The sequence below is a fragment of the Hermetia illucens genome, chromosome 3 (genome assembly GCF_905115235.1).
Source record: "Hermetia illucens chromosome 3, iHerIll2.2.curated.20191125, whole genome shotgun sequence".
Classification (NCBI taxonomy): domain Eukaryota; kingdom Metazoa; phylum Arthropoda; class Insecta; order Diptera; family Stratiomyidae; genus Hermetia; species Hermetia illucens.
The window spans coordinates 106,827,367-106,851,732 of NC_051851.1; the positions used below are offsets into that span (position 1 = coordinate 106,827,367).

Consider the following 24,366-nt stretch of genomic DNA (forward strand, 5'->3'; position numbering starts at 1 on the left):
GTCGCAGCTTTTGGAACCAGACCATCGGGTTTCTTGCAGAGCGCAGATGTCAATGCACCTTTTCCGAAGGGCTCTTGCGAGTTCCTCCGTCTTTCCAGTTAGGGTACCAACATTTAGCGTGCAGACCTAAACAACGGTGGCTTGATACGCTGGATGGGGATTTGAAAGCCTCGAGATTGCACCCAGATCAGGCATTCGATAGAGCCAAATGGCGAAACCGATCACGACGAGCCGACCCCGCTTATGAACGGGACAAAGGCTGAAGAAAAAGAAGAAGAACCTCCAAATGAATCAAAGTGCTCCGCAGGTCCTTTTTTCGGAATGAAGAAAGCAACCCAATGAGTTCCACTTTTGTAAGAAGGATCTGTATTAGCTATTACACATGCCGGTCTTTTAACTCGCTTCGGTAAATAATTACATGGAAAAACGCCTTTGAAGAATCTTGATGGTATTTTGCTCGTTCTGAGTGTTCTGTTTAGTTCAATCGTGTTCATTCCTGTTCAGAAAAGTTGCAAGCTTCAATATTAATAACTTTCGAATGCGATGTTATATAGTGCTTTATAAATTCTTTTACACCATCATCTTTAACAAATACCGTAGTAAATTTCGCCAATGTTTTTATAACGTCTTCATCCAACCGTCTCAGCTCCAAGTTGCCGCATCTTCCCAATTGTTCCACACCTGCTAGATTGCTTGTTGTAGTAGGATATCTAAAGGTGATCTCTCTGGTGAACAACTTATTATCCGCAGTAATACCAGCGAACGACACCTTTTTAAAGAAAGCTAAATCACCTCCAGGGAGATAGTCAACATTCACTAAACAGCTCATTTCGACTTTTGATTAAATGTGAAAGAATGTCGGAATGTCGGCACTATATATAGATTTTAATAGCTTGTGAAAACATTCCGAGCCTTGTCTATCTCGATACTGCTATCATACTCTGCGTAAACAATGCATGTGACGCTTTTCTTTAGAGCGTCTTTGAATCGCCCCTCGATCCTAATCGTGCCCTGGTTGAGTAGACTTCCACATGTTGAATTGTAGGAATTGTCCGGGGTGAGATCAAACGCCAACAAGAACGCTCCATTATCGAAGAATTTTTTTGATATTTGATGATCCTTGTCGGAATAATGTATTCCAGTGCCCTTGAACAAGCTTAGGCATCCTCGCGTACTAATGGGAGTTTCATTTGAAAAGTCAAACTCAAGAGGTTGGTTCGGTACTTGTACTCCATTGTCTGATAAATTGAACCTTGTCAGATTATTGTGTTTAAAGTTGTATGACTTTTTCGACCGTTTTCCTGTATATGCCTCATTGTCTACCATACCAAACACTAGCAAGTTAGATAATTGTCCCATGACCACATTATCGAGTGAAAGTAAAAATGCGTTTGCCAGTAGAGTATATGTCTTCACTTCTACACGTTTATATGGGTATATTGCATTGGATCTTTGGAGAACACTTTCATGCGCAAGTAAGATGTTCGGATTGACAGTTACATGGATCATGTACATTGTCGCCTCTATAATTTTGATTAGTGATGGCTGAACGTCGTCTTTACAATGCAAGTAAAATTCGGGTTTTTTCTAGCGAAAAAATGACACGCAAATCTACCCCGTTGATTAGCAACTTATCTTGATTTAAGATATCTCCATGAACTTTTCCCATAAACTCCATCACATTGCTGTGTACAAGCAATTAGGATCTTTTATTATATCCTTGGTTTGCATCAGATGGCTTGCCACTTTCAACTATGTCCATCTCATTTTCATCGAGATACCATCCAACAGACTCCAAATGGATTTCGGCGGTATTCTTGCCATAATTTAGCAAATTTTCAATATACGCTCTGTATTGGTGATTGTGGTCAGTTTGCGCTATTGGCCTACCATTTAACTATATTGTACATTGTCTGAACAGCGAATGCAGAACATTATTGACAACGCCAATTGGTGGAGCAGCTTTGTCGTACAATTCCTCTTTCCCATCTTTTGCTTTAATAAGTTGTACTTTTAGTCGAAGATATATGGTAGACAGATCGCGGTATGTATCGCCATGACCTAACGAAACAAATTCTAAAACGGTAGAGTTATCTAATGAAGCTATGGGTTTGTATGCTACTTCCTCTGTTTTTAAAATATTACTTTGAATTGGCGAACTTGAGAAAAGATCTAGTTCAGACTTCATGCACTCTTTGTACGACATTTCTACTTATCAAAAATGTCTATCACACGTTCACGTATCTGCTTTTTGCGTGGTTTGCCTTGCTTTGAAGACGGAGATTTTTGTGCATCTTGGTAATATATTTCGAAAACGTGCGTGTGTGTTATCAGGGTAAAAGAGCAACGAACTATTACTTAGGAGGGAAATATAAAAGTCATCGCTTTCTATATCGACGGGCATCTTTATTACTTTATATCCTTTCCCAATCAAAATCGGGTACACTAGCGGCTCGCTCCTTCCTACCTTTCAAACGTTCACTTTGCCTTGCAGTTTTTTTCACTGGAAAAGATATTTCATATTGACCAGGATCTACACGTGAAGGTTTTAATGTAGTCTTTTTGACAGCACCTTTTTGCTTCCTTTTATACCCTTCCTCTTCTCTCTCCTCTAACTTCTCCATAGCTCTGGCAACTTCACCGGGACTCTGTCTATAGGAACTGTGTATTGAGTCTATAGGAACTGTGTATTGAGTTATACCATCAGCAGCTGTTATTATCCTATAATCATCCGTGCCTGATCTACTTGTACTATAGAAAATATAAATAAATAAGTGTACACATATTGTTAATTCTAAAGAATATTGAATGATGTATATGTAAATAAGTATAATAAAATAAATATTTGAACTTTATCAACGAACTTTTTCATTTAAACTTAATCCCATTACCTAAGTCAGCAATGATAATCGCAAAATCTGCATCGGCCAGCCAACCGCCTCAAGCCCGCGGCGAAGCCTACCACTTAAAGCCCGCACCATAGCCGCCCGCCGTGCACCCCACAAACCCCACTTCAACCAAGGCACTCACCGCAAAGGCCGATTCCCAGGCAAATACATCTAAACAGCTTAATAAACGACAAAAAGCACACCGAAAAGATCGATACCCCCTATAAAGGCACACAAACAACTTGACACTCCCCAAAAAGCACTCAGAAAACATCGCTATCTCATATACACACCAAACCAGCTTAATAACCCACAAAAAGCAAACCAAAAAGATCGATACCCCATAAAGACACAAAATAAAACTTGACACTCCCCAAAAACACTTGAAAAAGATCGCTATCTCAGAAACACACCAAAACATAACTCGGTATTATCCAAGACGTGTCTACTTATCGTAAAAAAAACAGCAATAGAGCTAAATATCCCCAAGACACAAACCACCCACCCCAAGACACGACCCCCGACGAAAGCACAGGCCCCTTCACACAAAGCAACACCCCGTACCCAAGTCGCAACCCCAAAGGCTCCAAAGGCAGGACCCCCGACAAAAGCACAGGCCCCCCACGCAAAGCAACACCCCGTACCCAAGTTGCAAACCCAAAGGCTCCAACGCCACGCCCCTCAGCCTAGGCACACACCCAAAGTTCCCAGCAAAGGCACACCCCTTACCCAAGGCGCGCACCCAAAAGCTCGCAGTGCGAAAGAGACGGAGCGAGCGAGATAGCATGAAAGCCTAAAAGCTCTGTCATGCTATCTCCCTCTACCACACAGAACCTATTGGGAGAGTATCTCACTTACTACTAGCCTTGTACAGCCTAGTTGCTTCTGTGATCTGTTCGATCCCTTCACAGAATTCCCTGAAGCTGTTCTGTTTCGCTTCCCTGATCGCGTTGCTATACGCTATACGCAGCATTTTTGTACCCCTGCCAGTCCCTAGTTTGTTTTGCCCGGTTGAAGAGTTTTCGAGCCTCTGCTCTCATTCTGGCCAGGTTGCTGCTCCACCATGTTACAATCCTTAATGACTTAACTGCCTCAGCTGGACAGCTGGCCTCATATGCGTCAATGGCTACTGTGTTGAAGTTTTCCACCACTGTTTCTAGTTCCAGTTGGCTCCTGATGTCACCGCCCCCTTGAAAGTGGGCAATGTTGCTGCTCAACTGCATCCGTTCTCCTGGGGTTCCTTATTATTCTTTCTATTTCGGAGTTACCTTCAACGTCGAATCTGATTATCCTGTGATCAGACATAGAGAATTCATCCGAAACCCTCCAATACCTGACCATTCCGTTCAATAGAGTATTTCCTAGAGTTATGTCTAGTACCTCCTGTCTAGTGCTAGTCACAAATGTTGGAGTGTTCCCTAAGTTATATATTTCTAACTTATTGTTAAGAATAAATTCAAGAAGGTAGGCGTTGGTATCGCAGCCGAGGAGAAGTGGTAACCTCCTCTTCTCACAATACTTTGTCAGTCAGTTTTGCGACTTGTTCCGGTAAAGCCCGGATTTCGTCTCCTGGGAAGTATCCCGATGCCACGACTGCCTCTCCAGTGCTCCTCCCGGCTTCCAATGAGACTTGGTTAGCCACAAGGTCCCCGGTTAAGAACTCTGAAAGACATATGTATTTTAAATTACGTTTAAGAATTATGCAAGCTCTTGGTTTTTTACAAGAGGAGTCCCAAATTACCTGCATGCTCCTCCTTGCAGACCACGAATCTGCCCCCGGTACACCCAGGGCTCCTGAGCCAGCACTATTCCAATGTTCTCCTTGAAACTTGCCCTTGCAATTACCGCAGATGCAGCTTTCGCATGGTGGAGGTTTATCTGGGCTATCTTAGTGCTGGTCATTGGCTCCGTTATTGTCTGGAGCTCTTCTCCACTGTCAGAGTATTGCCCTCCTCCTCGGACATGGCGCTTTCCTGCGCATCACTGTCCACCCTGAGCCATAGGAGTCCTAGGTCTAGGTCGTCCAGCTTCCGCTCTTCCCTGGGCAGCAGGTCTACTTCCCTGGTTGATCCATCCGCCTCTATGGCTTTCGAGACTTCTTCAGGAACCTCGGTATGCTTTTCATCGGGTGCCTCTTCCGAGGTATCTTTCCTCGGCTTTCCCTATGTACATGCACGGATATGTTGCCAAATCGGTAGTTGATATGGCAACTCCAACGTTTGATTGCCTCCAGGGATCGGTCATCTACCCCGATCGCGAGGAGTTTACCCTTGCCCTTCACCTTGCTTCTGAAGAATCTCCATAGGGTATGGAGATCTTCATTCTGGGCGATTAGGAGCCCCATAAGGTCTTTAATTTCTATTGTTGCGGCTTTTGGCAGATAGATTGTCACCATGTGGGTTCCTCGTATATTATCCCCTGCACATGTTAACAGTTCCACCCCTTCCCACCCTGGCAATCTAGGAACTATGGTTCTAATCCATTCTGCAGTGTCTTCCGTCGCGCAGTCCACCAGTATAAGGCCTGGTCGAAAGCGTATCCCGGTGAACACAAGTTTCGTTGTCCATCCCATGATCATCTGCCTGACGACAAGGTCTTCAATGGTTTCCTGCTCCTCACAAGTGAACATTTTTGGCAGTATGACCAGTCGAATGTCCTTGACCGCACTAGCATAGCTAATGGCGGGCTTCCTGAGTCCTGGCTTCACTCCTGACTTGCCCGGGTTTTCTACCTCCTTGGGTTCAGGTTTGGATTTTTTGGAAGCATTCCCTTTATGCGGGCTGATCTCTGCTGCTCCCCGTTTTCTCGGCTTTGGTGGAGCTGGCTTAGGTCTGTCCTGAGCCTTCTTAATGGCCTCTTCTGGTTTCAGGTCTTCCTTCAGATAGTGCAGGTACCATTTAACACCGGCGCCACTGAGACCTGTCTCCTTCCTGACGTCTGTTATATTTATCTCAGACGTGCTTTTACTAGTACCTGCTCCTTGAGCAGTGGCGTTTGTTGGTTGTTGTCCACGTATTATACCAATGTTAACCTTGGATCTACTGCTTGACGCCCCAACTTCTCCCTTCTTGGGTGTAATCACCTGGCTTTCAGTAATTCGGAGATGTTCCTCGCTGATTAACCAGTTTTTGTGCGATACGGGGCCCCGATTTATTGGTTTTCGTATTCTTTTCTTTTTTGTTTGTACTCATTTGATTCCCACGAGTATGGGGGTTAGGAGGTCCACTGTGCCATAGCCCCCCGTAGCACAGTAAGGTTTAACTTACTCACTGAGGCGACCAAGTATCAGTGAGGCTCCGTTCGGATACAGTCAATTACCCCCGACTGCAAACTACCCAATGGGCACGGTTCACATAACACCCTGAATTGGGGGAGGTGTTTTTCGACTCCCCAGTCTAGATCCGTAGCGTTTTGTTAATAGTAGGGTTACCTCGGACAGGGTGTGGCTATCACCACTCACTAACGCTCCTGGTAGACGAGAGGCTTTGCCCCTGAAAAGCCACGCACCGCCCCAGAGGAGAGACAGCTCATCCTAAGAAAGAGATAGGTTGGCCTCAGGGAGCTATGTTTCGCGTCAGTCTATCCTGCAGTGCACTGCTTGACACTGAGATATTTTTGGTTTGGTTTTTAATGCTGCTTCAAGTTGAAATTTGCATATTTTTCAGAACTTTCTACCATAACATTTCACCAACAAGCATATTCATTTTTTTTCTTCAGCCTTTGTGAACGGGACGCAAGCGTTGTCGACTCGTCGTGATCGGTTTCGTCATTTGTGCTTTTAAGTCGCCATCCAGCGTTTCAAGCAACCCTTTCGACCTGCCTTTTGGTCGTTTATCATCGACGTCGATGTTCAGAAAACTCTTAACAATTGAATTCTCGTAAGCGCGAATTGCGTGACCATACCATCAAAGACGCATTTCTCGCAATTTTTCCACGATCGGTGCAACCTCATAACGATCGCGGATATCGTCATTGCGGAGGTGATCAAAACGTGTCACGCCACTAGTCCAACGCAACATATTCGTCTCCATTACCGCAAGACGCCGTTCCTTGTCTTTTATAGTCGGCCAACACTCAGAACCATAGAGGGCGACAGGATGGACGACATTGCGATAAATTTTAGATTTAAGACGTTCGTTGATACGTCGATCACAAAGAACGCCAGTTGTGGAATGCCACTTCATCCAGGCTACGTTAATGTGTGAAGCAATTTCATAACGCAGTTCTCCATTAGCTGATAGCATTGACCCGAGGTATTTAAATCGCTTAGTTCTGGGCAGATCACTGCCGCTGACAGTGATTGTGCCTATTTCATGCGGATCGGTCGTCAAAAATTCAGTTTTATTTAGATTCAATCTGAGACCGTGTTGCATGAGGCGATCATTCCATTTTGAACAAGTTGCTCGAGATTATTTTTGCTATTAATATTAATTGAATATTCATGTTGAAGCATTTCCATAAAATTCTAGATTATCATTGATAGATAAATGTGGATACTTTAATGCATTTAGTTTGTACTACATGAAACCTTAATTCGGTAAGTCATTGAAGAGCAGTGTGAGCTACGCCCTGGAGTGAGAATGTCAGTATAAAAAACGCGTTATTACCACTGTTACCTAAATATTTTCAGAACCCATTTAGCATTCTGCTTAAAATGCCACCATACCATACCATACAATGTCTCCTAGATTGCATGCCATTTTCTAATAGAAAGTCTCCTTCTCCGCTACACCGGAAATATCCATTGCTACTTAGTTTTGGGTTACTTGCCACCCGTCAGCTTGAACCGAAATATCGCAGCTAAGGTCTTATAAATATTAATCGTTAGCGCGACAATCCGCTAGCACCTGGGTCTTACAGCGTGTTAGAGCACTTCGGATCGTAACTAGGAGGAGAATAAGAAACACACTGCACACTGCACTCGGTATTTGGGTGAATGTCCGGGTCCTGTATATTGGCAATGCACAGTAGTTCATCGAGATATGCGGAAATCCTGAATGATACTCGGTAACATTGCATTATTAACTTGATTAACTTGTGTGCTACCTTATCAGTCCATGGCCCATGTTAGTAAATAAAGCGACATGTATCCCACATGTTTGCAAGCATGACCGTTTACTAACAATGGGAATTCACCAGCGAGTTCCGGACTGTAGAATTCATAAAGCATTAAGTATGCTGCTTTAGAAATAGAAAAGTACATTTTATAAAGTAATTATACTGAAGTGTTGTTGGCAACATGGGTAAGTAAGAAAACGAATGAAATTGTTCTTATTTTTCCCCGATCGGAACGTGACAGTATTTAAGGAAAGACCACCAGGTTTACAGGTAATTTTAACCATTTCATATTTGCAGCCTCGCTATAGAATCAATCAATTACGACGGAAGAGATAAATCGGTTCCCGAGGATAGGTGGCCCAGTAGAGCGAACTCAGCAGTAGCCGCCACTGCATATCGGATACTTTATACAAAGTGCTCCTTGGAGCCGGATTCGAACCAGCGACCTATGGATTAGATATACAGTGCCGGAAGAAAGTATTCGCTCTTCATCCCAAATTTGCAAAGAAGGTATTGCAGGGGTATTAGAATTCTTAATTATCCCTTCAAAAATAACTTTATTTACAAAACAGGACAATAACACAACAGGAAAAAAAAGTAAATGATTCATTTATTACATAAATTGACGGAAAAAATTATTCGCTCTTAAACAGATTTATAACTAAAATTTCAAATTTAGTAATTTGTGTGACGTTCTTTAGCTTTGAAATGTGTTAAAAAGGATCGGGAATGAGTAACTAGTTAGAGTAAGGTTTTGTGTAAAACTAAACCTTATAAAAATCGGTTTACTGTCTGTCTGTCTGTCGCACGCATTTTTCTCGGAAACCGTTATAGCCATTGACGCTAAATTTGGTGGAAAAGTTGGAACTGTGAACGCTCACGCATACAGTGAGTTTCATCATTCCACCTCGAATTTAAGGACGGGTCCTCACACACGTAAATGGGGGCTTTAAATTTTTTTTTTACCAAATGGAGTCATCTGAAAGACATGGACATGAAAGATCTCGGTTAATAATTCCCAAAGCTGGTCTTAACTGGAAAGGTGGGGAGTGCGGGGGATTGAAAGTTATCGTTCCTTTCACCGACCGATTATCGGAAACTACCAAACCGAACAATCTCAAAAAAATCAAGAGGCTGCCACTATATAGGGCCTAGGCTCCGAAATACCATCCATATATCTGCTCAAATAAAGTTAATAATAGTATATTACTATAATTGTTAGTAATTGACTGCGATACCCCCCTTAAGTTCACTCTAGAATTACGATTTTACTATAATGTAGGCTATGACATAAAGCATAATCCTACCACGTTCTGTGAAATTCGCACTATTATTAACAAAGTTATAATAGGTAAAAGTTGTCGCTTCTGTGCAAATTCAAGATTTTGAATATCAGTATCACGCGAAAGTGGATATTCTCACATGATAGGCACAAATGTCCACTGAAATGTTTTTACAAAAGAAATACATAAAATCTTCCTTACCTTTTTTCTCTTGTTAAGGTTTTGTGTAAAACAAAACTTTATTAAAATCGATTCAATGTCTGTCTGTCTGTCACACGGACTTTTCTCCAAAACGGCTAAACCGATCCGAACGAAATTCGGTGGACAGATGGGAACTATGAAATCCCACGCATACGGCGAGTGGCATAAGTGTAGGTGGAGTTTAAAGGCGGCTTCCCATGCATGCAAAGGGGGGATTCAACAAATTTGTTCACCGAATATAGTCATGTAGGGTATTAAATGAAAGGTCTCGATTTGTACTTTCCGAAGCTGACATTAGTTTTGGCTTGAATGGCAAAGTATGTATTTTCGGAAAATCCGATCCGATTCCGATACCTGCTCAAATAAACTTACTAATAGTATATTACCAACTTTCAGAAATTTACTGAAAAATATAATAATAATAATAATCGTTGGCGCAACAATCCATATTGGACCAGGGCCTTGAAGTGTGTTAGAGCACTTCATTCAAGACCGTAACACTACAATACACTTAGGAGGCAATGTGGTCAGCATTGCGCTCCCCCGAGATTATTACCCTGATTTGACTCAGGTACTCATTCACAGCTGAGTCGACTGGTATCCGACGTCGAATCACGATACAAATTCCACTGCTACCAGTGAGATTTGAACCGCGACCTTCCGTACGACAGCCTTGCGCTCTAACCACTCAGCTATCCGGACACACATTACTGAAAAACCCCCCTTAAATTCATCCTAGGATTTCCGTATCCGTACCCGCATAGAGGACAATATTTTGTATATATGTGCTAAATTTCATGGAAATCTGGTTATTAACACCAAAGTTATAGCAGTTCAAACTTAGCAATTTCGCGCGAATTAACTGCTTCCAAAGCCATGCAAATAAGATGCTGACGTCATAATTAACGGGAATAATTGACACTCGAAATGAAATATTAAGGTCGCATTTATGAAGAATCTATTTATCTGCAGCCCTTTTTAAGGTTTTGTGTAAAACACTTACGTGAAATTTAATCTCCGAGAGACGTCCCATTCCGGTATCTGCTGAAATAAATTTACTAATAATACATTATCAACTTTTAGAAATTGACTAAAAAACTCCGCTTAAGTTCATCTTAGGTGCACTAAATTTCGCACCAACATAGAGGACAGTCTCGTGAATACACATTACATAACATACACATTACATTACCGCAAGACGGTGTTCATTGTCCTTTATAGTCGGCCAACACTCAGAACTATAGAGAGCGGCAGACGGACGACATTGCAGTAAATTTTAGATTTAGAACGTGCGCTGATACGTCGATCACAAAGAACAGTAGTTGGGGAATACGATTTCATCCAGGTTGCGTTAATGCGTGAAATAATTTCATTACGCAGTTCTCCATTGGCTAATAGCGATGACTCGAGTTATTTAAATCGCTGAGTTCTGGCAATGGCAGTAACCTGCCTTCGAGATATTTAAATCGCTCAGTTTTGGCAATGGCAGTAACCTACCCAAAACAGCGAATTCAATATCTCGGGTCAATGCTATAAGCCAATGGAGAACTACGTTATGCTCCTCACATAGGGAACCACAAAACTTTTTATACCTGAAGCGTCAAGCTTCCGGTTTCCCGACTTGTTTAGTATATTCTAGAGGAGTTTTCTCCCATTATTTTCTAGGTGAAAATTTTAGCTGTGTCTTATTAGATATTTAATGTTGCCGAAGGCGTTTTTCTAAATCATTCCATAAATGTTCTATGGGATTGACTTCGGGGGATTGTGGTGGAGTATTTAGAGTGTGAAGAATATTATACAAAACCCACATTCGGATGTCTTAAGACGTATACTTGGAATCGTTGTCATGTTGGAAATAATAATCGCTCCCAAGACCTAGTTTTTCAGCACTTACTTTTAAATTTTCCTTGGGAATATTACGATAAACAATCTTGTCCGTATTTTGGTCGATAAAAACAAGCTTCCTAATACCAGACGATGCCATACACCCCCAGACTAAAACTCCACCTCCAACGACCGTTACGGCGCTTAAAATATTTTCAAAGTCTAATTCAGTACGGGGCTTTCTCCAAACACGTGTACGTCCAACGCATTGAAAAATGTATTGGCTATCGGCGGAGAACAAAACACTGTCCCACTACTTTATACTTTTCATTTAGTACTGCTTTGCAAATGCAAGTCTTTTCTCTTGATTCACTTTGTTAATGCATGGCCTTTTCCTAGAACTCACTCTTGTAATTTTGTTGATGTATCGTTGGCTCTATTTGACCATCATCATCATTATCAACGGCGCAACAACCAGTATCCATTTTAACCGTGCCTTAATAAGGAACTCCGATTCCCGATTTTGCGCCGAAATCCACAAATTCGATATCCCTAAACCTGCCTAGTGTCCTAGCCTACCTCATCTCAGGCAGGTTCTGTCTCGTCTTCTTTGTCTACCATAGATATTGCCCTTATAGACTTTTCGGGTTGGATCATCCTCATCCATACCGATTAAGTGACCCGCTCAGCGTAACCCATTGAGCCGGATTTTATCCACAAGCTGACGGTCATGGTATCGCTTATAGATTTCGTCCTTATGTAGGCTACGGAATCGTCCATCCTCATGTAGAGGGCCAAAAATTCTTCGGAGGGTTCCTCCCTCGAACGCGGTCAAAAGTTCGCAAATTTTACTTGCTAAGAACCCAAGTCTCCGAGGAATACATGTAAACTGGCAAGATCATTGTCTTGTACAGTAAGAGCTTTCATCCTACTGTGAGGCATTTCGAGCGGAACAGTTTTTGTAAGCTGAAATAGACTCCGTTGGCTGCCAACAACCGTGCGGGGATTTCTTTGCCGTAGCTGTTATCGGTTGTCATTTTTGACCTCTTCGGTCTGAAAGTTGTAGTCTCCTATCTTTATTCTTCCCATTTGACCAGTGCCGTTTGATGTTGTTGGTTGGTTGGTTTTTGGTGCTGACGTTGCCACCATATATTTTGTCTGGCTTTCATTGATGCTCAGCCCAAGATCTCGCGTCGTTCTTCTCATGATGTCGATATCGTCAGCATAGTCCGTTAGTTAGGTGGACATAAAGAGGATTGTACCTCTCGCATTTACCTCAGCATCACGGATCACTTTCTCCAGGGCCATCCCCTTGTCTTAGATATTTGTTGATGTCGAACGGTTTCGAGAGTGATTCTGCTGCATTTACCTGGCCTCGCACATTGGTCAGGGCCGGCCTAGCCAGTCTTATCAATTTTTTCGGGATACCGAATTCTCTTATAGCCGGGTACAGTTTTACCCTGGCTATGCTATCATAGGCGACCTTAAAGTCTCTGAAAAATGGTGCAAGATCCATATTTCAACAGTTTTTCCATCGCTTACCGCAGAGAGAAAATCTGATCTGTTACTGATTTGCCTGGAGTGAAGCCTCTTTGGTATGAGCCAATGATGTTCTGGCCGTATGGGGCTATCCGACCTAGCAAGATAGAGAAGAATATCTTATAGATGGTATTCAGTAACGTGATACCTCTATAATTGCTTGATGTAATTGGTCGCCTCCATATTTAACCAATTCGGCTGTAATTCCATCCAGGAGTGTCCAGGTGTATGAGGCTTTGTCCTGCTGATTTGTTGATAAAGCTTTCACGTCTGGTGCGATTGCTCCCTGTACTTTTTGGGTTCATAGACCTGTTCTCCCAGGCTTCCTTTTTCCGTCTGTGAAGTCGTTTCTCCGGTTGTCGGAGTTCGTGATAAGTTTCCGCGCTTGCCCGCGTCCTTTAAGAATGCAACATTACTCGGTATGAAGCATTCTTCCGTTCCGTTGCTAGCTTACATTCATCGTCAAACCACCCGTTCCGACTCTTTGCAACTGGGGCCAAATATGTTTGTGGCCGTATTTATGATAACGTTCTTCAGGTGATTGTGAAGATCATTTCTTGATGCTTCATCTTCAGGATTTCTGTTGACTGCGGTTATTGCGTCATCAATTTCTCCCTTATAGTCCGGATAGCTGATTAGTTAGAGCACGAGGCTGTCGTACGGAAGGTCGCGGTTCAAATCTCGATGGCGGCAGTGGGATTTGTATCGTCATTTAACGTCGGATACCAGTCGACTCAGCTGTGAATGAGTACCTGAGTCAAATCAGGGTAATAATCTCGGGCGAGCGTAATGCTGACCACGTTGCCTCCTAAGTGTACTGTAGTGTACCGTTACGGTCTTGAATGAAGTGTTCTAACACACTTCAAGGCCCTGATTCAATATGGATGGTTGTGCCAACGATTATTATATTATTATTATTAATGTGCCTAGTGATTAACAAATACTTAATCGATAGCCGAAGCAAAATTTGTTTCTTTGTTTCTTCGTTGGGTAGCCTTTGTTTTAGGAGGACTTTTGACGCTTAGGATTTTGTTCCATTCGTCCTACAAAGCATTCCTGAGGTCTCTGATGGTTTCCACATTGTAATTCTCGAACCTCGTTTTAATTTTTTTTTCTTTATTTTTGCGAAGAAGAGACTTCCTTCGATTGACAGGGTTTACGAAAGGTTTGTTTACCGATATTCTGCTTCGAAGTTTAAGCCGACGAGGTGACGACATATATGCAAACTTGTTAGCACTGATGAAGGGAACAAGTGGGTCCCGAAATATCGGTATTTGCAAGAATAAATATCCACACCAACGAAAAAGAAACAACAAGTTTTTTATTATTTCAAACGTATAAGGTTTTTCTCGAAGCCCACAATCTCCTTCTTCGAGAAAGCACACCTCAAGATTTGGTATACTTCCAGAACAAGATCTCCGTGGTGATAGGCACCTACGTGAAAGCGAAGGAGTTGGTCTCAATGGTACACGAGGGTATCATCGTAGAAAATAGCAGTCCCGAGGCGGTTGAAGGAATGCCGGGGACATCAAGTTCATCTGGCGTGGAGGGAGATTTAGACAAATCTACCTGAAATGAGTTCGCTCAAAATATCGGTTTTCTGTCATCAGGGAAACGACAGCAGCGGATTTGGTAAGTGCGTTCGGACTCCAAGACAATCCGTTGAGACGGGAAAGTGGCTACCCCTCGATTGATATGCTGCAGACGAACCTCAGCAATTCGGTAATAATTATGGCCAGCGTTAGTACCGAGTTGAAAGGTTACCATATTGGAATAATAGATTTTCACCTCACCCTTGCCCCCAGTGCCCGAGATTCCTACGTTTGGCGGGGACCTAAGTCAGTTCGCGGCATTCAAAAGCATTACCAACTCTCTCTACGGTGGGTCCGATATTGGAAGGGCAGAACGGCTGATGCTTCATAGTAAACTTAAGGGTGATGCTAAACGAGTTGTGGATCATTTGGGGAAAATTATGAGAAAGCTTGGGAACTCTTGGATCGGCGGTATAGTAATCGCCGAGCGTTGATTGAGAATAAGATTCAGGCCCTCATAAACCATCCCCCGATAGCTCAAAAGGATCCTAGTACCATCAGGAAAAATTTAGACACTACGAGGTCGGTAGTACAAAATTTAAAACAAGTCGGGAAACCGGAAGCTAGACGCTTCAGGTATGAAAGGTTTTGTGTATTTCTTTCATATAGAGCTGTGAGTGTGCATTTGTCCCATTAGTATGTAGCACGTAATATATGCATATACCCAGTCTTGAATTTGCACTAAAGCGACAGCTTTGACCTATTATAACTTTGTTAGTAATAGTTCGATTTTCACAAAATTTGGTAAGATCATGCTCTATGATGTAGCCTACACTATTGTGATTCTAGGGAGAACTTAAGGGGGGTTCTCCTGCCAATTACTAAAAATTATAGTAATGTACTATTATTAACTTTATTTGAGCAGGTATCGGTATGGAGGGTATTTCGGAGCCTAGGCACCATATAGTGGCAGTCCCCTTATTTTTTTCAGATTTTTCGGTTGGGTAGTTTCTGAGAATGGGTTCGTTAAAAAATGGTCACTTTGAACTCCCCACCTTTATAACAAATGTCAAAACTAAGACCGGCTTGGAAAAGTACTAACCGAGACCTTTAATTTGATACCCCACATGACTAAATTTGATGAAAAAAAAATTTACACCCCCATTTTGCATGTAACTCACTATATGCATGAGCGTTCACAGTTCCCATCCTTCTACCAAATTTTGTGTCAATCGCTACAACCGTCTCCGAGAAAAATGCTGGTGACAGACGACAGACAGTAAACCGATTTTAATAAGGTTTTGTGTTTACACAAAACCTTAAAAAGCTGGGCTTTACTGCGAAGAAGGCGCTCCGTTTATCCCTTTCCTAACAACCACGAAAATCTATGTCCAAACCCGCATGAAATTCGACACACACCTAAAGAGTTCAAAATTGCATGTAAGGCTAGACAATTTAGGTCAGTTCCTGGGGAACCAATTCATAATAGCCCTCTGGATGAGAAGGGATGAGTGGACCGCCGCGAACTCCGAATTCTAAGAAACCTTTTGCTAATATAGGAAACAACTCTATCAAAAGACAAAGGCTTCGGGAAATCACCCTGGTGGCTAATACCAGTTGGTAAAAAAAACAGGTGTCGTGCTACATTTGCAACGGAGATCACAGAGTTCTTAGATATCCAAAGCTCCTAGAGACCCAAAATAAAATTATTGCATGATTATCAGCTGTGCATTTTATGTGGCTCCTACAACTTCTGACAGGAAGAGAGGTGTCACAAGCAGGAAAATCGAATATGTGATATTTGTCACGGGCAGCTCCAAACGGTGCTACATCCATCTAAGTTCCCGCCGGGGGTGCTTATACGGTAGGGAGCTCATCACACCACGCCGGAAACTCGACCGCAATGGCACACTCTGGTACTATTCTTCCCACAGCCGTGATATGGAAGTTTCAGATGTAAGGGGGATATCCGCAGGGAAGGTGTTTTCAATTCTAAGATTAAGTAACCTATCGTGGGACGAGTGATCAAAGGGGGACTCCCTCGCCTACTACAACGAATCGGTGAGTTATTCGCGGACATAAAATTAGCCGACCCAATCACAAAGTATGCCTCACATGTTCCTGCTGGGGTATAATATCTTGCTTCAACTATTCTTGGAGGGAGTATCAGTGAAAGAGGGATTTCTGGTTCAAAATACACGACTTGGTTGGGTGGTGTCGGGTTCAACGGAGGTAGGCACTGCCAAGGTTGCGGCTACATACGTAGCAACGGAGGAGTTCGAGCGAGAATTAAGAAACTTCTGCGACATGCCTGTCGGTACAGAAGAGGGCGTGGAAATAGATGATGAAAAGTGCGAGCTTCTGTATCATATAGCCACTATCGTGAAAAGGATGGGCACTATGTGGTGCCCGCGCCATGGCTGCAAGAAAATTTCCAGTTGGGGAATTCCGTTCAACACATCAAGTGTTTCTTCCAATGGTATCAGCCTTAATCAGAGAATCCTTCCTGGTCCTAAGCTATAAATTCACATTTTCAACATTGTCACCCGTATCCGTAAGTTTGAGTACGTTTTCTCCAGCGACATAACAAAAATGTATCGAAAAATTCTGCTGTTCCCAGAGTATCAATTGAAAATGCGTATTCTGTGGAGAAGTAATCCCGAGAAGTCTATAAAGGAATATTTCCTGAGGTCCATCTCTTATGGTGTGAACTGCGTCCTGTGGCAGTTTTAAGAACGCTCCATCCGGTGGCCGATGATAATGCTGTCCATGAGGAAACCAAGTGGGTTCTCAATAATGCTTTTTATATGGACGATCTGCTCTTAATCTAAGGACATTATTCGAATGAATTGTAGTTCTATGGTCCTCTTTTTTAATTCCCTCCCAACAACTAAATCAGGGCATGTAGCCATAGAAAAACCGGAGTCTGTGGAGTTCATTACCCATTTTTTGTCATTTAGATGGTTGCCAGGTGCCTGAGGTGAGAACTTCAGGATCTTTAACAGTTCAATCCTTAACGATAATTAAGTTTCAGCAGAGGAGTGTTTGAGAGCCAATTAAGGAAAATTGAGAAAAGTCTCATTGGTTGAGCATCCTCAATCCTTTTATCGAGCATCCCAGTGGTCCGTATTCCGTGTCACCTTAGACAAATGTCATCTATCAGACTTACTGATTTGCTAAGTTCGTGAAGGGAATGATCATTGCAGGATAGGGCAGGTCATGTCACTCTTTCAGGAAAAGTAATATATTTCGGCGTTGTGTGTTAATGTATGAAATGCATCAGGTTTAAAGGGCAGGTGGCAGCCCCCAGAGTGAAAGCGTTTAACTTGAAGTATACAATCGCGACCTCAGTGAATTTAACGGAGAATTTGTTACTAATCTTGCAGTCGGTGGAAAAATTTAGTAAAATATGTGATAAGTAAACTAATGATGATGCACGGGAACATTGTAATTTGAAAAATGCTGTGGAGCTACAAGCTATTGATGGTCGTCAGGACTTAATAGCTGCTTACAAAATCAGTCAAGTTAGTCGCGCTCTCGCGAGCTTTCTTCCCCTTATTCGTCGTTAAGTAAGCAGGGGCTAAAGCTTGTTCAGTACGAAGCACTTGGCAACAATTCTTACAAAAGGAAACGTAAGATACATGGGGTATCGGGACATAATAGTCGGAAAGGAACAGCAGGCTATGAAACAGCAACAAGCAAAAATTGCTTTAATGCTTAATATAATGGATCTGGAGTATAATCAAGTGGAGGGCAGATCAATGCCGTTATAAGCCTTAAAAACCATAAGTCGCCAGGAGCCGATGGAATTACAGCCGTATTGGTTAAATATGGAGCCGACCAGTTACACCAAGTGGTTCATCAACTTGTGCTCAAGGTATGGGACAGCGAATCAATGCCTGACGATTGGCACCGAGACATTATATGTCTCATACATACAAAGAGGGATATTACGCAACGAAGGCAAGACAAAATATATGATGGCAACGTCAGTACCGAAAACCAACCAACCAACAACATCAAACCGCACTGGTCAAACGGGAAGAATAAGGATAGGAGAATATAACTTTCAGACCGTTGAGAATTTCTCTTATTTAGGGTCGAAAATGACAACCGATAATAGCTATGACGATGAAATCCGTGCACGATTGTTACAAAAACTGTTTCGCTCGCCATAGAGTCAAAGCTCTTACTGTACAAGACACTGGTCTTGTTAGTCCTAATGTATTCCTCGGAGACATGGGTTCTTAGCAAGGAAAATTGCGAACTCTTGGCCGCGTTTGAAAGAAGATTTCTCCGAAGAATTTTTAGCCCCCTATGTGAGGATGGATGATTCCGTAGCCTACATAACGACGAAATCTATTAGCAATACCATGACCATCAGGTTGTGGATAAAATCTGGCTCAATAGGTTACGGTAGACGGGTCAGTTAATCCGTATGGATGAGGATGATACAACCCGAAAAGTCTATAAGGGCAATATCTATGGTAGAAAAAGAAGACAAGGCAGACCCTGTCTGAGATGGAGCGATGGTGTAGGTCAGGACGCTAAACAGCTTTTAGGGATATCGAATTTGTAGACCTCGGCGCAAAACTGGGGTGTCTAGAGTTCCCTATTACGGCAGATCTAGACCGAACACCGGTTGTTGCGCCGTTGATGATGATGACAAGCAGCTGAGCCAGCTTCGGTCTCTAGCAGAGCTCGCAAAGTACGTGAAACGCGTTACATAAGGAGGTAGCTGGATTAGTATTGCCGGAATTGGATCGGCCTGAATACATTTTTGATGTTCATCTGATGGCATCGTGAGAGAAAGATGGTCCCATAAGTATTAAATCCCTGATCCCCCAGTGAAGGTTTTTCCCATGTAACGGTGAACTCAACACCTGACACGAAGAACTTTACTTGGGATTTACGAATGGCCGCGCCATTCCGTGGCCTGTTCGTCAGCGCCGGAAAGGATAAGTTCTTCTTTGAGGAAGATGTAGTCGAGATTTTACCTGAGGTCTATGAAACTAAACTAATTAGACAGGTACAGCGTGTCTGGTGAAAATAGTCTTCGAAAGTGTTCCTTAAAAAAATGGAAAGATTAAAGAAAGAAAATTCCCGCAGCCTGCAATAATACCTAGTTGGAGCTACGGTCTCCGGTCATCATGAAAGACTTGTTTTCCTGTACTCTGGACGTGACCACTTTCAACATCAAGCAAGTTCTTTGGGGTACGGTATTGAACTGGCCGAAGACGTTTGAATCAAATGTTCCCCCATTTCGTTAGCCGGCCAACTTGGGTGTAATACCTCCCAAATGGAACGCGCTAAGACCGGAGTTAAAAGAGACGTAGGGATGGGGATAACTTCAGGTAATACATACTGCATAGTTGCGTGGGTGGAGGATTGATATTGAGCGCACTTATAGCTGGTGTTATTATTCGGGGGATGAAAAAGCGAAAATGGTCTCAAACAAAGCGGAATAGTTTCGTGAGTCATCTATTCCTCTTTTTCTTCAGCCTTTGTCTCGTTCACAAGCGGGGTCGGCTCGTTTTGATTGGTTTCGCCATTTGATTTTACCAAATGCCTGATCTGGATGCAATCTCGAGGCTTTTAAATTCCCATCCAGCGTATCAAGCCACCGTTGCTTCGTCTGGTCTTTTAGTCGTTTATCATCGACTTCGATGTTCAGATCAATCTTGACAAGTGAATTTTCGTTAGCGCGAATTACGTGATCATAACGTCTGAGACGCCCCATTCGCAGTTTTCCCACGATCGATGCAACCCCATAACGATCGCGGATATCCTTTTTTTCGGATATGATTAAAATGTGTCACGCCACTAGTCCAACGCAATATCTCCGTCTCCATTACTGCAAGACGCCTTTCATCGTCTTTTATAGTTGGCCCACACTCAGAACCATAGATTGCGACAGGAAGGACGACATTGCGGTAAATGTTAGATTTAAGACGTGAGTCATCTAGACACACGGAAGCTGGCGGGAGGTAATAACCGCAGCCGGTTCAGGAGAGGGGACCGCCTCCTCCTTAGTATAAACACTTAAGGTGTCGTTTTCTGGTATTTAAGAGTACTCTACTATTGCAAATAGTTCCAATCCCCAGTTGTCCGAGAGTGGCCAATCATCCTGACCATTTTTTTTGTCCCAGAATTCTCCGCAGAATTCATTCAACCATTCCAATATTAACCCATCCAGAAATTCCGCTAGTCATCTCAAGTAAGGCCAAACGCTAGTATTGTTATCTGGCTATAGCATAATAAGAAAGGTATAAAATAAGAAAAAATCAAATTAATGTCAAGGTCAGTGTATAAAATAAGAAAATTCAAATTAACGTCAATATCAATGTATAAAATAAGAAAAAATCAAATTAATGTCAAGATCGATGTATTAGATTTAGATTTCTTAAACATGGATGACTAACGATGTATTAGATTTGGATTTCTTAAACACGGAAGACTTGCGATCTATTAGATAAGATTGTAACAAATTTTGAAAAAAATATATATATATATATTATAATCAGTAACAGAATACTGGTTATGCATCGGGTGAATTTGAACCCACGTGTCGCTCAACTTATTGAGGAGTGCCAAACAAACATAACATGTAACTAAGGCTGTCTCCAGGCAGGAGGATATTTGGGTGAATGTCCGTATTTTGTATATTTGCCAGGCATTGCATTACTTCAATGCATAATAGTTCATCAAGTTATGCGGAAATCCTAAACGACGGTCAGCCACATTGCATTATTATGTAACTTGTGTGCTAACTAATCAGTCCGTGGCCCATGTTAGCAAATAAAGCGATATGTATCCCACATATTTGCAAGCATGATCGTTTACTAATAATGGAAATTCACCAGCGAGTTCCGGACTGTAGAATTCATAAACCATTAGCTATGAAAGACGCGGCCTTGGAGTTCTGTTCGAGCGGTGAGAGAACCGTGACCTGTGCTGTTAGGCTACTTTAGAAATAGGGAAAGTAAATTTTGTAAAGTAACTGTACTGAATTGTTGTTGGGAACATTAAAGTGTTCAATAAGGGAACGAGTGAAATTGTTCTTATATTCTCGGTCGGAACGTGACAGCGTGTGGGGAAAGTCACCAGGTTTATATTTCATATTTTCAGCCTCCCTATATAGAAGCAGTAAATTGCGGCGGAAGATAAATCGGTTCTTGAGGTTAGGACCTCGAAGATTCAGTAGAGCGAACTCATGAGTAGCCGCCATCGCATATCGGATCTTCTATAAATTCAGTTAATAGCTCCCATACACTCAATGGGAACATACCAGATAAACCAAGCAGTCTGCCATTCACTTTAATACTCAAAAAAGCATTCCTTTTGCTATATAAAAACAACGCAGTTTATAAAAATATTTACTTCTTTATGAGAGTGACAGCCACAACTAATGTTCCTTCTTTAAATGCTTTGCATCTTTATTATCCAATTTGGTTCTACTTTTCTGATTTGTATCTTATAAATTATGGAAGTAGTTATACAAATAAAGAAGTCTGTTATATTATTGGAAAATACTAAAACAAATAATTATTGACCTTGGAACAATGTAACAATACTCATTTCCTTTAAATTTATTTGGAATTTTAAATATATAGTGGAAAATTCGATTATTAAATTATGGCTTAACCTAAGTTTGTATCAACATTGTAGTAGCTTGTGTATGTTGATGATGAATTCCAATAAACTGGGAGAACTATTTCAGAAAACTATCCTGCCTGAAAGAGAAATAATATTTTCACTATTTAATAATTTTTCAAAATCTCTTAGCGCATTCACAATCAGAAAGTTTGAAATAAATGTGAAATAAAAGGAAAAAATTAAACGTCCTTTCTGAATTCAATAATTGGCCTACGGAATCTTTCTATCGTTAACTTACCACTTATATAAACATAGTTGCACAAAAAATATTGTGTATGTACGAAAAGCTGAAATTATTCTCGTTTATATTTAGAGTTCTCATGAAATATTCAAAAAAGAAACCCTTTTCGTGAGGCCATATCGAAAAAAAGCTGTATATATGAATGAGGACGGTTTTCCTACAAATATAATTCTTTGGCAAATAGCGGAATAGTAAATTAGTACTCATATCTATACTAATAAAGTGTATCATACGGAGGAAGTAACAAATATTTGTTAAACGGACATCTTCATTTCTTTATCAAAGTCCAGCGATATGTTGTGTAAAATTTCAGGAGGGTCAATGAAAACTGAAACCAGAAGACGTACATTTGGTAATGCTAGGTATGTACAAATTCTGCCGCCAACACAACAAGAAGTTCGATGCGTTATTCTTTACGGTTTACGACCTTAGTTGAAGCCAATGGAAATTTATAACAAGTCGATAACCGGAAGCTGGATGCTTCAGGTGTGAAAGGTTTTGTGTATTTCTTATATACAAATATTTGAGTGATCATTTGCCCCATTAGAACCTAGCACATGGTATATGCATATATTATTTGAGAATACTGACATTCAAAGTATTGGATTTGCGCGGAAGTGACGACTTTGACCTATTGTAACTTTGTTAGTAGTAGTGCGACCCAAGCTAGGCAGGATTGTGCTCTATCTTATAGCGTACATTGCTGCAAAATTTGATGATTCTAGGATGAACCTAAGTGGGCTTTTATAGCCAATTACTAAAAATTATAGTAATATACTATTATTAACTTAATTTAAACAGATATCGATATGGAGGGTATTTCGGAGCCTATAGTGACAGCCTCCTGATTTTTTTCAGATTTTTCGGTTTGGTAGTTAAAGAAATCATCACTTTCGGCTCCCCGCACCCCCCACCTTTTCAACAGATGTCAAAACCAAGACCGGCTTCGGAAAGTACTAATTTTCATTTGATACCCCGCATGACTGGTGGGAAAAAATGTGCACCCCCCTTTACATATATGGAGACTCCCCCCCTTGAGTTCGACCTAGAATGATGCAGCTCACTATCCACAGTTCCCTAATTTCACCAAATTTGTTGTCAATCGCTACAACCGTTTCCAAAAAAATGCGTATGACAGATAGACAGACAGTAAACCGATTTTAAGAAGGTTTTGTTTTATACAAAGCCTTAATAAATGGTCGGTCCTCATTGAAACCTGTTTCAAAGTAGTCTGGAAGTTTCCAGATTGGACAATTTTCCTAAAAGGACAAACCACGTGAAGGTCGCTCAAAAGTGAAAGTGAAAACCTTAAGTAGAAGAAAACTCTGAGTAACCCAAGAAACGTTTGCCAATGAACTAAGCTTGAATGCCACGATGATATCACAAATATTTGATCAGCATCCGGGATACAGGAACTTTGAATGACGCTCAAAAGAGCGACCAAGCTATAACCTTCGTCAAAATCGCTATAGATGACAAAACTTGGCTCTGCAAGTAGGCCCCGGAAACCCACTTACATTGTATAGTATGGAACCCAGAAGAAGCCATTTCGCCCGGCAAGGCTAGGCAGCAAAAGTCAACAAAAAATGTGATGATCTCAGTTTATTTCACTAGCAACAAAATTGTAACTGTTATTTCTCTGAAACAGGACAAAGTGGTACGCAGAAACATGCTTACCATAAATTTTCGAAAATTTATTTATTGCACTTTCAAGCATCGGAAAAATTCGTCCAGCTTCATACACCCATGACCTAGTACCATAAGATTTCTGGCTATACCCAAATATAAAAAAAAAGAGAAGAAGAGTTTTTACATCGAATGAGTACATCATAAATGCCGTTAAATTCGAAATTCAAAAGCTGGAAAAAAAAATGTCAAGGATTGTTTTGAATTTAATGATTAATGAAAATTGTTAGTCCCCTCGCAATATTGCCTTGAAGCATAATTTATGTTCAAAAGAAGCGAAAAAGTAGAAAGGGAATTTTATTTTCAATTATATAGAGATATAGAGATAGAACGACTTAATATTCATCGTGTTGTCCCTACAACTAATCACTTTTACAAAGTCATGTTCTGTCGTCTCTCAGTCAGAATCTTGCTAGCTGATGTCTCTACGCCTTTGATTCGTAGTTCATCATTACATC

At 41.5% G+C, this 24,366-nt stretch overlaps 2 protein-coding genes across 2 annotated transcripts in view; both read right to left on the reverse strand.

The window, feature by feature from the left end:
- Nucleotides 1–885: 885 nt before the first annotated feature.
- Nucleotides 886–1,515, reverse strand: LOC119652089 (uncharacterized protein F54H12.2-like). The gene has a single exon (XM_038056026.1). It carries the CDS (start codon nt 1,513–1,515, stop codon nt 886–888), a length of 630 nt encoding a protein of 209 aa, XP_037911954.1.
- Nucleotides 1,516–21,731: 20,216 nt separating this feature from the next.
- The window catches only part of LOC119652963 (PH and SEC7 domain-containing protein), a 71,245-nt gene continuing 68,610 nt past the window's right edge, over nt 21,732–24,366 (reverse strand). Inside the window, 2 exon segments of the mRNA XM_038057359.1 lie at nt 21,732–22,058; nt 23,900–23,994. Of these exon segments, the coding sequence (XP_037913287.1) occupies nt 22,042–22,058; nt 23,900–23,994 (112 nt within the window). The 3' untranslated portion in view covers nt 21,732–22,041.